The sequence below is a fragment of the Sprattus sprattus genome (assembly GCF_963457725.1).
Source record: "Sprattus sprattus genome assembly, chromosome: 13".
Taxonomy (NCBI): Eukaryota; Metazoa; Chordata; class Actinopteri; order Clupeiformes; family Clupeidae; genus Sprattus; species Sprattus sprattus.
The window spans coordinates 6,803,789-6,820,000 of record NC_137911.1 but is presented as its reverse complement, the minus strand read 5'-3'; the positions used below and the strand labels follow the sequence as shown (position 1 = coordinate 6,820,000).

The window sequence follows — 16,212 nt, the reverse complement described above, 5'->3', positions numbered from 1 at the left end:
CTCCCTCTCTGTGCCTTTCTTCCCTGCTGCTCATCAGTCGTGTGTGTACTTGCTACATTTGCTGTGCTTGTAGTTCCTCCAACCTCTTGATATGTGAGTGTGTCATTGACTTAAACTGGGGTTTTTATTTGTGTATTGTTTGTTTGTGTGTGTGTGTAGGTTGGCACACTGCGTTTCTGTGGTAGCACCGAATTTGCTGGTGGTCTGTGGGCTGGTGTGGAGCTTCTTCAGCCAGAAGGGAAGAATGATGGTTCAGTGGCGGGGGTGCAGTACTTCACCTGCGCCCAGAAGCAAGGTAAGACTGAATCTAAAAAATATTCAGTTTCAGGTCACTTTTTACTTTCAGTCCGTACTCAGCTCCTCATTCAGCTCATTTTATTTCCCAATTAAGTATCCATCCTCTGCTGTTAGGCTAGAGGTCACTCAGAGGTCACGTCGTTGTTCACTGTAACTCTTCATCGTTTGCAGTGGTGACCTTTCTTCCTGTCTTGTTTGTTGACATCCCTATTTTCACATTATTAGCTCATAATTGTCCTACTGCTCCCTCAGGTATATTTGCTCCGCTCTCCAAGATCAGCAAGCCCTCAGAGCGACCGAGGGTCCGCCCCCGCTTAAGTACCACACCAGTCCGCCCCCCACGCTTCTTGGACATGTCACACGTCACCTCTAAGGTCAACACAGGTGAGTTGCACACAGCCAGTCACACACAAGTACACTCACAGTCTGCTCCCATCTAGAAACTCTAGGATAACATTGTGTCTACATTTAAAAAAAATGTGTTATTGTGTGTGTGTGTGTGTGTGTGTGTGTTGGGTTTGGGAGGTGGGGGGTACAGACTCAGATAACCATGAGAGTGCAAAGTTCTATGCAGCAGTAGCTCATACTATTATGTGATATTTGACTTTTAACCATTCCTGCTGTTGACAACCCTCTCCGCTAAATGCAGACTTATGGCTTTTAAGTGCTACACATGATGGCTCTGCCTTTCTCTGGGAACCCTGCGGCTTCTAGACTTGTCTTCATCTTCTTTTTTTTATTTTTACGATGCACCTTTCTCATCATTTTTATGCTCCTGGCAGCTGATGCCTGCACACTTTTATGCAGTCTGTCAGTCTATAAAAAGTTTGGCAAAGTTAACCCTAATGACTAAGAGAGCAGTTCAGTTCAGTTTCTCAGAACGAGAAGAAAATGACAGGCGCCTGAAAGGCACTCCTGAGTCATGCGCTGTACCTGTGGATTTGCATGTGAGGCACTATGGGCCAACTCAGTGGCACCTTTGGTGACTCATGCCACCGTTCACAGAGCTTAGAGGGTTGATGCCAGTGCAGTTATTATCCTGACATTCTCCAGATGTTTGGGTGTGCTGGTGGAACAGCACAGAACAAGCCTCTGGTCCCAAGTCTAGTGTATTCCATGCCCTTGGGTGCTTCTTTTTGTATCCGATGTGATGGGAATAGTGAAGCCCAGAGGGAAGTGAATCCCATTGATTGATTGTCTAATTAAATAGGTTTAATAACAACGTCTTATAGCCATGTAGCAATTCATCAAGGAGGAAACAGGGAGAGGGGGAGAGGGTTAGCAAAAGACATTGTGTGTGTGTGTGTGTGTGTGTGTGTCTGTGTGTGCGTGCAAGTGTATGTGTCAATGTGTACGTGTGTACGCGTGCAAGTGTATGTGTGTATGTGTGTATGTGTGTGCCTGTGTATGTGCGTGCCTGTGTATGTGCATGTGTTGGTTTGGTGGTGGGGGACTGTGTCTGTGTGTACGTGTGCTATTGTATGTGCGTGTGTGGGGGGAGGGGACTGTGTGTGTATAAACACATCTGTATGAATGTCTTAAAAGTGAATGCATGTTCCTGATAGTTCTGATTGCCCAATGTAAAATTAATGAATTAATATTATACTCAATATTTGTCTATCGTTGTTGGCTTTTGTGTTGGCCCTTGAATTGAATGTCTAGATAGAAGGGTTCAGAACACAGCTGGAAGTTCTTTGGAGAGCGACCTGCCACTATTTCAAAATAGATAATAACAGTGTTATGCGATAAGTGAGGTGTTTAACAAATTTAATTCTGTCTTTAAAATAACAACCTGTGGAGTAGGGAATGTGAGGGATTGTCACTTGTGTGTTAGAGAAAATTGGAGGTAAATTGGGTTAACCGTTGCAGTGCTGCCTGTGAATATCATCATAAATCTTTTCAATGGGTTTCTACCACACTTTAATTAGACCATGGTCTAAAGAGCTTTACAGTAAGTAGTTTGTACTAACATTTTGTGGCGTTCTAAAATTGCCATTGATGATTTCGTAACCATGATCATAATCGTAATCATGATGTAGAAGCGGAGTTGAAATATTTAACATGATTCATCAAGTTTTTGGTGAATTGTTTAAAGACAACCAAAGAATGTGGCCAAACCAGTAATAGATAAACCCATGTCCTAGCAAGTGCTAGTCCCAATCTGTGATTATTTAAGTAACCATTACTCTCTAAAAGCCCAATCTATGTATTAGTTAAGTAACTATTACTCTGCTCGTCCTAATCTATATATTAGTTAAGTAACCATTACTCTCTGCTAGTCCTTATCTGTGTATTAGTTAAGTAACCATTACTCTCTAAAAGCCCAATCTGTGAATTAGCAACCATAAGTAACCATAATTCTCACCAATGGCCTTTTTTTCTTAAGTAATTTGAGGACCAAGTCTTCTGATGGATTTCTCACTCACTGGAACCTAGTTTGACTGCAGAAACTTGGGCGAAAACAGCTTATTCCTAAATCTGATTTATCATTAAAAAAGATCACTCCCTTTTTTGGAATAGTGGTGCATTATTCGTACATATTTCTGTATAAGCAAATAAGCAGGACAATCCTGTGTTATGGGTTAATGCTATTATTCTATCTCGGATATCCTGTGAGTTAACACATATCCTGGCAGGCTTTTAAAAAATAACTTAATGTTTGTTTTGAAAAGTTAAACTCCTCGAAAGACTTGAGTGTCTGGGTCTAATTTGTTTGACTTGAACTAAGTAAATGTATGCAAATACACAATAACAGCATTTCTTGTTAATTCTTTTCACATATTGTTGTCTTATTAGACTAGGGTAGGAAAAAAATGCAGTGCCACATCAACCCATTTTCTACAAAGGATCTCTTTTTGGCCACAATAGAATGCAGAAAGATTGCATTTAGGTCCGTCCAGGTGTTCAAGTTCATCAACAGAAACATTGCTCACATCCTCCCATGTCTTATGCCCCCTTCATTAATTTAGACTTGTAGTCACATTTGTTTTACAGATCAGGTTTGGTCGTTTGACACACACAGTCACCAGTAGCCCTGCATTATGCGTATGAATACATTTATATTTTCACCTTTGACCCAATGCTTAGTTGAACAGGTTTTCACTCACCTGTTGGATCTACTGGGGTGCTGGATGCATTGACTGCACCAAATAGCTTACAGTTTTGTGCCCAGAATAATTTTAAGTAAAAAAATCCATGTTAAGGATAGAATTTAATTTAATCTAATTAACGTTGAATATCATAGTTACCTGAAACAAACCTAATATGCTGTTGCAGTACTTTTAAGACATTTATTTTTTCGCATCACTATACTGGAGCCAACATATCCTATAAGGGAAAGGAGTGAAAGTAGCTTTTTAAAAAAAATCTGTGCTTCCAACTGAAAACCTTTATTTCCATAGAAATTAGAGCGGACCTCTCCAGGAAGTGTCAGAATGTCTGCTGATTACATTAAACGTTTCAGCAAAGTTGTAAGCTCCAAACTTTTCGTTTCAGTACCTAGCTGAAGTAGTTCCATTAGATGGATTTAGATTATTACAGTGCATGAAATGCCCTGTATTGATATTCCTAGGCTTCTTCTTCTTCTTCTTCTTCTTCTTCTTCTTGTTACCTTTTTCTGCGATTAATTCAGCCCGAACCGCTTAACGTACTTCAAACTTCATTCAAACTTTGTCGCGTAGGTCTTGTAAACGACACTTATGCTATGTATTTTTCACTTTTCTAAACTTTATACTTTTGAAGATATTAAAGAAAAAACAATAAAAATTTCTCCCATTGACTTACATTGGGCCATTATGACATCATAATAGGGTCTTTAAACTGGCTTGCACCTGTGCTTCACTGACACCTGCGCCAAATCCAAGGAACCTCTTCTCTCTGTCCCTCTCAATTTAACTGTAACTAGGAACATTAAGACACCATCCATTCTCTATTTTTTTTCTCTCCATCTCTTCATCTTTCTCTCTCAGCCTACTTTCTCTCACATTCAATCTCTCTTCTTCACTCCATTTTTATCTCCTTTTTTTCAATATTTTCACTCTCTCTTTATCTCTTCATCCAGAGCCACTCTTGTTCACTCTTCTTTCCTTCTTCCACTCTTCTTTCCTTTCTTCTTTTCTTCTTCCATTTTCTTTCCTTCTTCCACTCTTCTTGCCTTTATTTTTTCCTTCATCCACTCTTTCCTTCTTCCACTTTTCTTTCCTTTCTTCACTCTTCTTCCCTTTTTTCCTTCTTACACTCTTCTTTACTTCTTTCACTCTTCTTTCCTTTGTCTTTCCTTCTTTCACTCTTATTTCTTTTCTTCTTTCCTTCTTCCACTCTTCTTTCCTTTCTTCTTTCCTTCTTTCACTCTTCTTTCTTTTCTACTTCCTTTCTTAACCTTTGCATTTCATGCACTGGTATTTCCTTCAGGAATACATTTTCTAGTTAAATTTAATATTTATCACATTACGCTTGTTTGGACATTTTAGATTCTAGGCCTAAATATTTTTTTTAGAATGGACGAGTTGATGATATGGGCTGTATTGATCTTGACAGAAATTACATTAGCTTGTCATGGAATCTGAGTGAGCAAATCTACTTCCTTTTTACAGGCCCAAGATTACATACCCTGATTAACAAACAGTCAGGTCGAAGGGGTGTGGCTAGGGCATTTTAAAACATTTCTACAAACTACAATTCATTAAATTGTTTAGAACAACAGAAAGAGCATTGCGGTTTATTCTTTGTAAAAGAACTCCTGCTGAACACTGTCCAGTCCCACGGCTATATTGCCATCATTTTATATTGTAATCTTGTCTGTCACATTCAGTTTTTATTGGCAATGTTATTGGTCAGCTTTAACTTACACTGATTAACTTCGGCCTGGCTCTGCCCACACTCTCTGAAGCTCTCTTTTTTTTTGCAACAGTCCGCATCCACTGCCTTTTCGCTCTCAAATTAAGGCCAAAAGTGTCAGTAGAAGTATCCACAAGTGTGTGAATAGCACAAATCCACAGCTGTAGCTGAGTTAAGCAAATGTTTTACTACCAGAGGAATGCAGCTTTCAACAATTTCAATTGGTACAATCTTTTCCTATTCATCTGTGCATCTCCTGTCTACTGGTAGGATTATCACCGCAGCCTTCAGTTCTTTTGGCTTTCTGGCATTCAACGATTCATTTTCCATCCCATTTCATGTCTTTTGCAATTCTGTTTTGTATTTTGAGTTTGCCTCATCACATGTCTTTCATTTTTGTGTTTGTTTGTGGGGGGGAAAAAGGTTTAGCAGCTATTAAGCTAAAAGACACTGCTACTGATGAAGACACAGTTGAGTCACCAGAAGCTCAAACAGGTACTACATTTGAGGTGGGAATGGGCCTGAATGATCTGAACTTAATGCCAGCAGCTGTTTGCCAAATATCAATTGCCTCAGTTATCTGTATTAGCTATCATTCTACATTTTTACTGGTTGTTTTGTAGAGGCGATATTGGGGAGAGGATAGAACAGAGCTTCGTATTTCTCATCATTGTACTCTATAACGGTGAAGACCAGGAGAATAAAACTCCACCACTGCATTTAGCCTCTTTTTGCACAAATGACCAAGTTCATACAGGAAACGGAGTGACGCCCCTAATTAGTGACAACGCAACCTATCCAATCACTTTGCTCCCATACGCCCGCGCTAGTTTAAATCCTCCGGTCTCCAGGCCCTATTCACCCAGCTCTTGAGCTATGACGCCACTTATTTGCTCCCTCATCCTCCCCAGCTCCACCTGTCTAGATCTGCTTATAGTTAAAGGGGGATTTTCGTTAATTCCTGCTTGTCTTATTTATTGGGGCAGCAATTTACAGTGTAAATAGTTTTTTATGCAGCAGTTGCAGTTTTGCAGCTTTATCTTGCAGCAGCAGCTTGAGCAGATCTAGGGCGCCATGACCAAACATACTACCTTGTACTTACATTAATAAAATCTTATTTACTAATTCTGAGAATAAGACCTAATGTGGGGGGGGGGGGGGGGGGGGGGGACCCGTTGTGGATCAATGAATGTTTAGTTGGAATTCCTCTTCAAATTGTTTAACAATGCAAAATGCATGCTGAGAAATGCTGTATTTGGAGCCAATTTGAGTTCTAATGTGTCTACACTAAGTTAAATAGACCTGTGATGAATAAACTGGTAAAAGGCAGAAAAGCGCCAATGGAAAGGTCTAAGTCATTACTGTGGGATTGTAAAAGGTCAGGATTAAGAGCTGTAATGTGTTACATATTGTTTTAGAGAAACTTCCTCTTAGGGCTGGGCGATGTATTGGTATATAAGGTACACCAACAAATGAGACATTGATAAAGCTGCCAGTGTATAGTGTCTAGTACCAGTACTAAATATTCAGAAATGTTCACATTTTTGCATTTTGCCTCTGACAACCACCCATACGAGACAATGGAGGTTTGGTGTTAACATGTTTAGCTAGTTATTGTAAAGGTGTTAATTATCGGCATGCGTGTGTTATCGGCAAACATAGCTACACTAGCTAGCTAACAGAATTATTTAATATCAAATGAACACAATTAATACAAATAAATCTCTACTTTGTTCAGTGCACTTGCAGTGGTGTTAATGTTAGGCAATATGGTTTAGTGCTTGCATAATATCTGCGGACAAGTCAAAAGTGATCTGTGCTTTTGTGCTTTGTCTGCTGCAAATTCTGTTGGTGGTGAGGAGAATTGGTGTATGTGTTTGATGGCAGATTATAATCACACTGGATTATGATCACACAGCTTTTTCACTGTTCACAGCCTGGGCATGCTCGCGTTTGTAAATAGCTAGTAAATATACACATTATAACGCAACACAATATAAAACAATATAACAGGTTGATAATCATATCATGCTCCTGTCTGTAAATAGCTAGTAAATATACACATTATAACGCAACACAATATAAAACAATATAACAGGTTGATAATCATATCATGCTCCTGTCTGTAAATAGCTAGTAAATATACACATTATAACGCAACACAATATAAAACAATATAACAGGTTGATAATCATATCATGCTCCTGTCTGTAAATAGCTAGTTAATATACACATTATAACGCAACACAGTACATCACAATATATAAGGTTGATAATCATATTATGCTTATCACGTAAATGTTAAAAATAAATCCATTATTTAAAAAAGGAAAATGGTGTGCTGCTCTATCACATTCTGCAAAACATTGCTACTTAAGTGGCTTTGAAATACAACTGAACATTTAACCCAATAAACCAATATATATTGTGTATAGGTATTGAGTTTAACAGCACTTGGATATGGTATTTGGTCCTTATCGCCCAGCCCCAGGTCCTATTAGGTGAATTTAAATTAAAATCAATGTTTTCACCTCCATAGTGTTTTGACCTAATCTTCAACATGTGCCCCAGGTGCTCTGTCTAGAAGCTGCTCCTCCTCTTCATCATCTCTGGACTCTAGATATCGGCCAGCAATGCAATCCCGGCCGTTTCCCTGGCAACACCCACCTCTACGGCCACGACAGGAGCGCCAGGCCCTCGGCTCCAGGGCCCCCCAGCCTCCACATCAGCAGCAGTCTCACCAATCCATGAGTGCTGCATCACACCCTGGTGATTCACCACAAAGTGCACACTCACCACAACCTACCACACATTGCCAGTCACCATGGTACCGTGCAGCATGATCTGGCTGCATTTGTCAGTAACTGCCGGTTCAAATATCCCCTTTTTTACTGTATTAACTGTACTTACAATCCATTTTTGCTGTATTATTGTACCGTAACAATTTGCCTATTATAATGTAAGACGAACGTTACCAAAAACCGCACAAGAGGTTCTTTAAGAGAGGAATGAATTGCCGAAAATAAATAAAGCTCCGCCTTATCAAGCTGAGTCAAGCTAAATAACAAATGAAGCACCAAACTTAGGTCATTGCACGCGCATAGCGCCATGTATTAATCAACACCAAGTATCACAATCACAATTAAACCCAAAACCCATACATTTCCCCAGCCCCTAGTCCACAACATTAACCCCCAAAAAGTCTAGCTCTGCAGAGCAACGTCCACGCGCAACTCAGGCACTGATCCGAGGGTGAAGAGCCTGTACCTCGTAATTCCCACGGTGATGAACAACGTGAGCAAAAAAAACAAATAATTCAGCACAACGTCAAAAAAAGGCAACAAGATGAGCAATCACACCCGGCCTGGTATATCCAACACAAAAAAGAACAAAACTGTTCGGTCTCACCGGTATCCCAGCTAAAAGAATCCCACGATATGAATGCTTCTCCTTTCTGCCTCCCGCAAAGGCCGTTCAGTGCCGTGTATATTAATTATCTATCACTCAGACGCGATCACAAGTTTTCCTGCCGTCTGGAATGTTTTTTCTCTTAAATGGCTGCAACATTAAAATGCTGGCGCCACTCTCCTTGGTCTCTCACGCACACACCCCTACTCAAAACTTTCTGGAAGAAGGGGACGCCCCTAGTCAGACGCGCACTTCATATACAAAGTCAGGTGCGCAACGATAGGTGCAATAGAAACAGAAATAAAAGGAGCATTTTAAACTGACAGACCCCACCACCTTATCATACATATACAGGGATACTTGACAGACACCAAAGGCAATTTAGTACATACTGTATCTTTTCATTACATACATACAGTACTTTACATATACATCATATGTCATTTTAATGACCTTTAGGATCTTTTATACCTTTTATATTTCTCTTATTTTACGATGTTTCATTAATGTGACAGTGTCACAGTACTAACTGTACTCACACCACTTACTAATCATTATATTACTACTACCTCATTCACTTCTTTTTACTTATTACCACCACTAATACTTACACCTGCACTTTATATATTTCATATCTATCTACACTTCCTACCTCAATTGCTGCTAGTCCCAATTCTGTTCATATTTCATACCTAACTCTTGGAATGATCTCTAACACATCACTTTATCACATCTAAGTAATCAAACTACATCATCTAATATGCAATGATGATAACAATTGCACATTTAACTGGCAGCAGAGGGGCCTTTTTTTGCATTGCCTGTATAAGAAAAACTTCTATGTCTGAGAAAAACTGAGAAAGATGATTTTTTTATTAATCATGAATTAGTGCATATGGGAGCATATCATCTCTGCTGACATTGCAGTTTCTCACTCATTTTCCCATTCTCCTCTTTGTGTCAATGTTCCTACTGCTCCCTTTTTCTCCCTTCCCCTCAGGGCCAAGTAACTGGATGCCTTTGGCCGGTGGCCCTGTAGGCGAGGGGCCTGAGTTTCATCTTGGGGAGAGGGTGCTGGTGGTGGGTCAGAGGACTGGTCTAGTGCGATTCTGTGGCAAAACCAGTTTTGCCCCCGGTGAGTCCCAAGGCTTGCACAATTCATATACAGTTGGAAGAGTAAGGGCTATGTCTCTTCAGCAGAACCACTTGTGTATTGCAGTATAATGCAATAGTATTGCATCAGTTGAGTCCTTGGGCGGTCAAAGCACCTTATTACAAACATCACAAATGAAATATCATTTGTAATGTCATTTTTTATTTCGAAATTCAAGTGAAACATTAAGACCATGCAAATATCCGTAAAGTTTTGCCAAAAGAAAACATTAGTATTTATGTGTTTCATTTTCATTTTGGAGCCCCTGAAACAAAGAATCATAATACATAGAATGTTCAACAATATTTGTCAATATTGGTTTTTCACTGTTACTACAGCTTGTGTATTGTTCTTATTATTAGATCAGGCCAGAGCATGCATATTAGCTGTCACTTTTTGACAGTTTAGTGTTTAGTTGATACAGTGCCCTCCACAATTATTGGCACCCCTTGTGAATTTGAGCAAAACAGGTTATGAAAAAATATGTCTTTGCTGTTTATGCTCTTGGTTCCCAAAAAGAAAATATTCACAAAAATCTTACCTTTTTATTGAAGTAAAATTATTGAAAGAAAAAGACTGTTGACATTAAATAAATATTTTCCCCCAAAACATCTGTGCTACAATTATTGGCACCCCTTAATTTAATGTTTTCTGCAGCCAAGATAACAGCTCTGAGTCTTCTCCTATGATGCGTGATGAGGTCGGTGAACACATGGCACGGGATCTGAGACCATTCCTACATGCAGTTTCGCTCAAGGTCAACGTTTGTTTCAGTTCATCCCACAGATTGTCTATGGGGTTTAGGTTGGGGGACTGTGATGGCCATGGCAAAACCTTTATTCTGCGGTCGGTGAACCATTTTTGTGTTGATTTTGAGGTGTGCTTCGAATCATTGTCCTGCTGGAAGGTCCAACCACGGCCCATTTTAAGCTAGCTGGAGGGGGCTGTTAGGTTTTCATTTAATATCTGCTGGTATTTGATGGAGTCCATGATACCATGTATCCTAACAAGATGTCCAGGGCGTCCAGGGCATCCTCCTCACGGTGCGTGGGGTCAATGTACAGACACGTCCTCTTCCAGGCTGATTCTTAACATCTCCTGTCGCTTTAAACTTCTTAATTATTTTCATGATAGTGGAAATGAGTATTATAACTGTTTAGAGATTTTCTTGTGTCCATTTCTTGATTTGTGCAGCTCAACATCTTTTTGTCGCACATCGTCACTGCGTTCTTGGGTCTTTCCCATGGTGATGAATGACTAATGGAATTTGGCCTGTGTCACCTCACGCCAGTGGAACAGGAAGTCATGGTTGACATCATAAGAGTTCCTTATCAAACAGGTGAACTTAAAAATGTAAAACATGACTGGAAATATACTTCAGTTAGATTTTAATTACAAGATTTTTCTAGGGGTGCCAATAATTGTGGCACACATGTTTTGGGGGAAAATATTTATTTAATGTCAACAGTTTTTTTTTTTTTTCAATAATTTTAATTCAATGAAAAGGTAAGGTTGTTGTGAATATTTTGAGTGAAAGACCAAGAGGATAAACTGCAAAGACATTTTTATAGCCTGTTTAGGTCATAATCACTAGGGGTGCCAATAATTGTGGAGGGCACTGTAAGTCTGATTAAGACGGGCATAGTAGGTAGCCAAAGTAGATGATGTTGATGTGAGTAGTAACCCGTTATTGGAGTGATATAAACGGGTTCTGCTGACCATTTATTTTCTAACACCGTACTGCTGGCAGAAGGTCAAAGCAAGGAACAATTTCTTTTTTCTTTGTGAAGAGGCCACAAAAAAGCAGGTAGCATAGCATAGCATAGCATTCTCATTTTGGAACAAACTGGTATTCAGTTTACACTGCTATCAGTCTACACTGCAGTTATGAAGCTAAGGAGTAGTTGCACTTTCCCCCTGACTTTTTGTCTCCATGATGTTGGGTTCTTTAATTTGGTAAAACTTAATCTGGGAACCCAAGTTGCATCTAAGATGAATTTGTTGATAGTGTGGTAGTGTGAAGTGATGTCTTTTGAAAGCCTATTTTTTCCCCATCCATTTCGGCTGTTCTTTGTTACATTGTCAGCCAAAATTATTAAGCAAACTTCCACTTCACTTGTGGTTTCCTAAAATGAATGCAATGTTAATAAGCATTGGGGAGAACTCACAGAAAGTGAATATTCTCTATGTGTTATTCTCAAACACTTTCCCATGCCCAAACTGTCTATCAAGTTGCTCTGGGCCCAGGCTTTATCCATTGCATTTTCTGCAAGACCTTCAGTTTGTTAGAATGAGGGATGGAATAAGGGAATTGAAGAGGTTTGAAAATGAGGCTGTGTTTAAAAAATGTCTCTCAGGAGTGAGGAGTTTCTCTCAGTGTTTCTCAGGAGCAAACTGCTAACAAAAATATCCCCTCCACAAAAGTGCTACATCTTGCGTGTGACCACAGACCTTCTCAGTTAGATCTGGTGCAAAAAGCGGAGCATAGCATTGGGTTCAGAACATTAGAGGTTCCTAAAATAATCTAATGGAACATGTCAGATTCTATTTTGTCATCCCTTTTTTCTTTAAATTAAACTATGTCTAAGTGGATTTAAGTAACTCATGTGTTCCCATGGATTGTTTCTAGCTCATAGACATAGTTATCACCTGAGATTCCAGAGAAGTACTGGGAGTGTGCTGATGCACGCATTCCTTTGTGCTAAACAGATCTTCACTGAACTTTCAAAGGTCCCACAGGGAATGCAGTAAATGCAGACACTGAGGGAAAAAAAAAGAAAGCTTCTACATCTGTGCTTTTTCTAAATAGGATTCCAGGTTTTTACCTGCTCTAGGTTGAAGGAGAGCAGGGGGCTAATGATCATTCTGTCTCACTTTTGCCTGACACCCTTTCCAGGGTATAGGCCGTCGACAAGGGTCCTCCAGAGTTCTCGGTCACTGGCGTTCTTTTCTATCTGCGACCAGGTGCCTCCCAGCCTCTTGGTGTCTGCCTGCAGATCCCTCCGCCAGGTGTTTTTGGGCCGACCTCTGTTTCTCTTCCCTTGAGGGTTTCAAGTCAGAGCCTGTCTGGTGGTGCTTGATGTTGGTTTGCGTAGTGTGTGCCCGATCCATCTCCACCTTCTTCGCCCAATTTCGTCTGCTGCTGGTAGTTGTTTGGTCTTTGTCCATAGGTCTTTATTGCTGATCATTCTGTCTGGCGTTTCATAATGCTTTTATGTACCAGGTCCTTGACTACCAGCCTGAAATAATGTCCCCTGATGTTTTATTGCCATCCAATAAGCTCTGCTTTAGATGAATGTGTGATAACAGGAGTCCATTTAAATAGGTGGTTGTCTTTAAGAGACTGCAGGCGGGAGACATACGTGTCCACTCTCCTCTTCTCAATTGTGTATTCCATCCTTTGTCTCATGGGAGCTCTCTGACGGTTTGTGCCCACTTATGCAGTCCCTGGCTCTGCTGTTACTGATTGCTGTTGCCATGCTGGGGTTTGGGTTGAGTGCACTGTGCTGTTGAAATACTCTGAAATCATTCCTGTCTTTGAGTTCATTACTTTCCCAGAAGAGCTCATTTCAGTGTAGCTTTTTTTGGTGTAATTTCTTGCCTGTATCTGCAAGATTTAACTCAGAGTTTTAGAAGTTTGAGTTTGATTGAGTGTATTTGTTCTCAGGGTTTTGGTTGGGCATTGAATTGGACAAAGCGAGTGGAAAGAACGACGGCTCAGTTGGAAGAGTGAGATACTTCAAGTGCCCCCCAAGGCATGGGGTGTTTGCCCCTCCCTCACGTGTGCAGAGGTAAGTTTCTTCTGTCCATTTAACCAACTTTGTACCCAAAAGCTCTTCAACATTTCCTCAGAACAAAACAGTTTTTCACCTCATGGTTAGTGAAAATAGTAAAAAATAAATAATAATACTTAATAGTTTAGTGTGCAGTTCGTGCACATTACACTGTAGTTTGGAAAGATGAATATTGGACCAATATATTGCAAAGCTAAAATACTCAAATACCACGTTTAAAGAGTACTTCAAAGGCCGTGAATAATTCAGGCAGTTTCCAACTGTAACTCTTGGCAGACTGCTTTGCGCCATAGTGAGTGTGTGCCATTATTTTCTGTCTCATTTTGAGATCTGGAAGGCTCGGCCTCTCACATTCACAAAGAATCCACCAAGCTGTGGGCGAAGAACAGAAAATGGCTGACAGAGAGTTAGAGTAGAAGAAAAGAACACTCAGCACCACCTCAGAGTGACTTACCCCATACCTTATTTTCCTTTGCCAGTACTCTCCCCTGTTAAGTATTCTGTTGCATGTCATCTGAATCTTCTCCTTCACACCTCTTTTCACCATCCCATCTCTTTCCATGCTCTCTTCACTCTGCTGTGTTGGCAAGCTCTCTGGCACTTCTCTACTCACTCAGGCGGTCTAACATCTTTTTTTTTGTCTTGGCTAACCTCACTTTGTGCTCCTCCTCTATTGATTTGTTTTAGATAGCTTTTCCTCTCATCTCTCCTGGTTTTATAACTTCACTCAGTCTGACTAAGGAGGCATCTTGTGAGCGAAGGATTGTGTTATCGCTAATCTCGCCCTCGTTTGCTCCTTTGGAGAACCTTAACTATTGGGTGGGTGTGAAGTTATATTGTTGTGGTGAAAACTATGGCTGTGGGTAGTGGAGGTTCTTTGTGGAAGAAGGAAGGGTGATTTTCTTTTTTTCTGAAACTGACAAGAAAGGTCGATTTCAGTCAACTTATCTAATTTAAGTACTTTGTACAGTCTAAAGTATTTTCAAGAATGTCCACTCTCACCATTTGAAAATTAATATGGATCATTCACTTAGGTTTGTGGCATATCTGATACATACATTTGTAAGGTTAGCTCAGAAGATAACATTGGGCCTCATTCTCGACAGCAGTTGGGAAGACTTTCCGAAGGATTTCAGAAGGAACTCCACTTTGGAAACATTTATGAAAACATTTGCATTCTTGTTAGTTTTTTCTTCTGTGCTTTCTTCTGAACTTCAGACAAATTTCAGAACTCGAAATAGCAGTCGTAACTCTACCGGAATCTTCTCAAATGGGATTCCACGGGCCACCTTGTGGTTATTTGAGGAATCGCGTTGAGGAATGACATTTGAAAAAAACTCCGTATTACAGTAAAAGGGTTAACAGTTGAATTTGTGAGAACCCGTTGGTGATTGCGTTCACGTCAGCTCTACAGACATCCTCGGATTAAAATAATTATGATAATAATAAATACGAGAATATTTGTATCATTAACAATTACGTTTCACATTTATAGTCATAATTATACGAGGTAGTATTTATTGTTACACTAGGTCTACATGGCTCGTAGCTTAACTGTTCTCTCCCTTGTACGTCACTTTGGACAAAGGCCGTGACTGAATGTGAATGACATGAAGACTGCAAATGTAAGTGAATAAATAAATAAACACTAAACCCAATCTCCAAATACTGAAGAATGAATGAATTGCTATTTATACTGCTACTAGAGACCGGTCTTCACACCTATGGTGACTTTTTTTCGATTAAAAAAAAAAAAAAAGTGACTAATTAAATGTGTTTACGGACTTCGGACGTTCAACGTAATACAATATCGCCACCTTATTAATGAACACCTGTTACGAGGTGGATTCGGGAGATTGCGACAGCACACGTTTCTAAAATTGCGTCTCCTCATAAGGAGCTGGCAGGGCGTGTATGTATGCAAATCCACTTTCACGAGAACGCGCATCAACCTAAGAAACTAATCGGAAGGAACCCAGCTGAGAACACTTCGGCTGCTTAGGAACACATTTTCAAGCGTGCGGGAATGCAGCGGAAGCGTTTCTCTTACGTTGTTTTTGCGAAGTCGTGTAAGAAACATTTCTGAAGAATTACAGAAAAAGGTCGAGAATGAGGCCCATTGTTCTACACCTGTACTGGTTTTGACAACTGCCTATTAGTGGAAATAACTGGATTCTTACACTGACTGATGCAACTGGTTCCTTGCTCTCTCTCCCTTTTCAATCTCAGGATTCACGGGTCCATGGATTGCTTGTCTGAGCTGTCCTTTTCTCGACTCAGTCAACCGTTGGCAGGTGAGCTATCTTCTCCAGAGCTTTGACTTGTCACATTCACATTAACAGACTGGAAGGTACTGTACACATACTGTATATGAACTTGCCTTCAGTGAGGTATGTGTTTTCCTGTGTTCATACAGGTATACGCCGTAGTTTCAGTACTTCCACAGCCATCTCCACATCAAAGGAGAAAAATCGCAGAAGTCCAGTCAACAGGTGCTTTGCTTTACATCATATTAAGATGCTCTTATAAGTGCAGAGCTAATTTGAGTTAATATTGATTGGTGAAAACAATTGTTTTAGTTTTTTTGTTTGTGTTTCTGATGACCTTTTGGGCTCATCTGTTTATAGCTAAGTTGGATTGAACGATTGTCTGTCTACTGTTTCTCTTTGTCCAATGTTCATAACTGTCTTTCGTCTTCTTTTTGTCTTTTATTTGTTCATCTAA

At 40.0% G+C, this 16,212-nt stretch overlaps 1 protein-coding gene across 3 annotated transcripts in view; it reads left to right on the top strand.

The window, feature by feature from the left end:
- Nucleotides 1-16,212, top strand: part of LOC308374543 (CAP-Gly domain-containing linker protein 4) — a 33,294-nt gene that overhangs the window by 15,335 nt on the left and 1,747 nt on the right. For all 3 annotated transcript variants that reach the window (XM_080850339.1, XM_080850338.1, XM_080850337.1), the window contains 8 exons: nucleotides 160-295; nucleotides 550-681; nucleotides 5,557-5,628; nucleotides 7,705-7,902; nucleotides 9,542-9,676; nucleotides 13,362-13,485; nucleotides 15,718-15,782; nucleotides 15,905-15,980. In XM_080850339.1, the coding sequence (XP_080706465.1) occupies nucleotides 160-295; nucleotides 550-681; nucleotides 5,557-5,628; nucleotides 7,705-7,902; nucleotides 9,542-9,676; nucleotides 13,362-13,485; nucleotides 15,718-15,782; nucleotides 15,905-15,980 (938 nt within the window). The remainder of the gene's footprint in view (nucleotides 1-159; nucleotides 296-549; nucleotides 682-5,556; nucleotides 5,629-7,704; nucleotides 7,903-9,541; nucleotides 9,677-13,361; nucleotides 13,486-15,717; nucleotides 15,783-15,904; nucleotides 15,981-16,212) is intronic.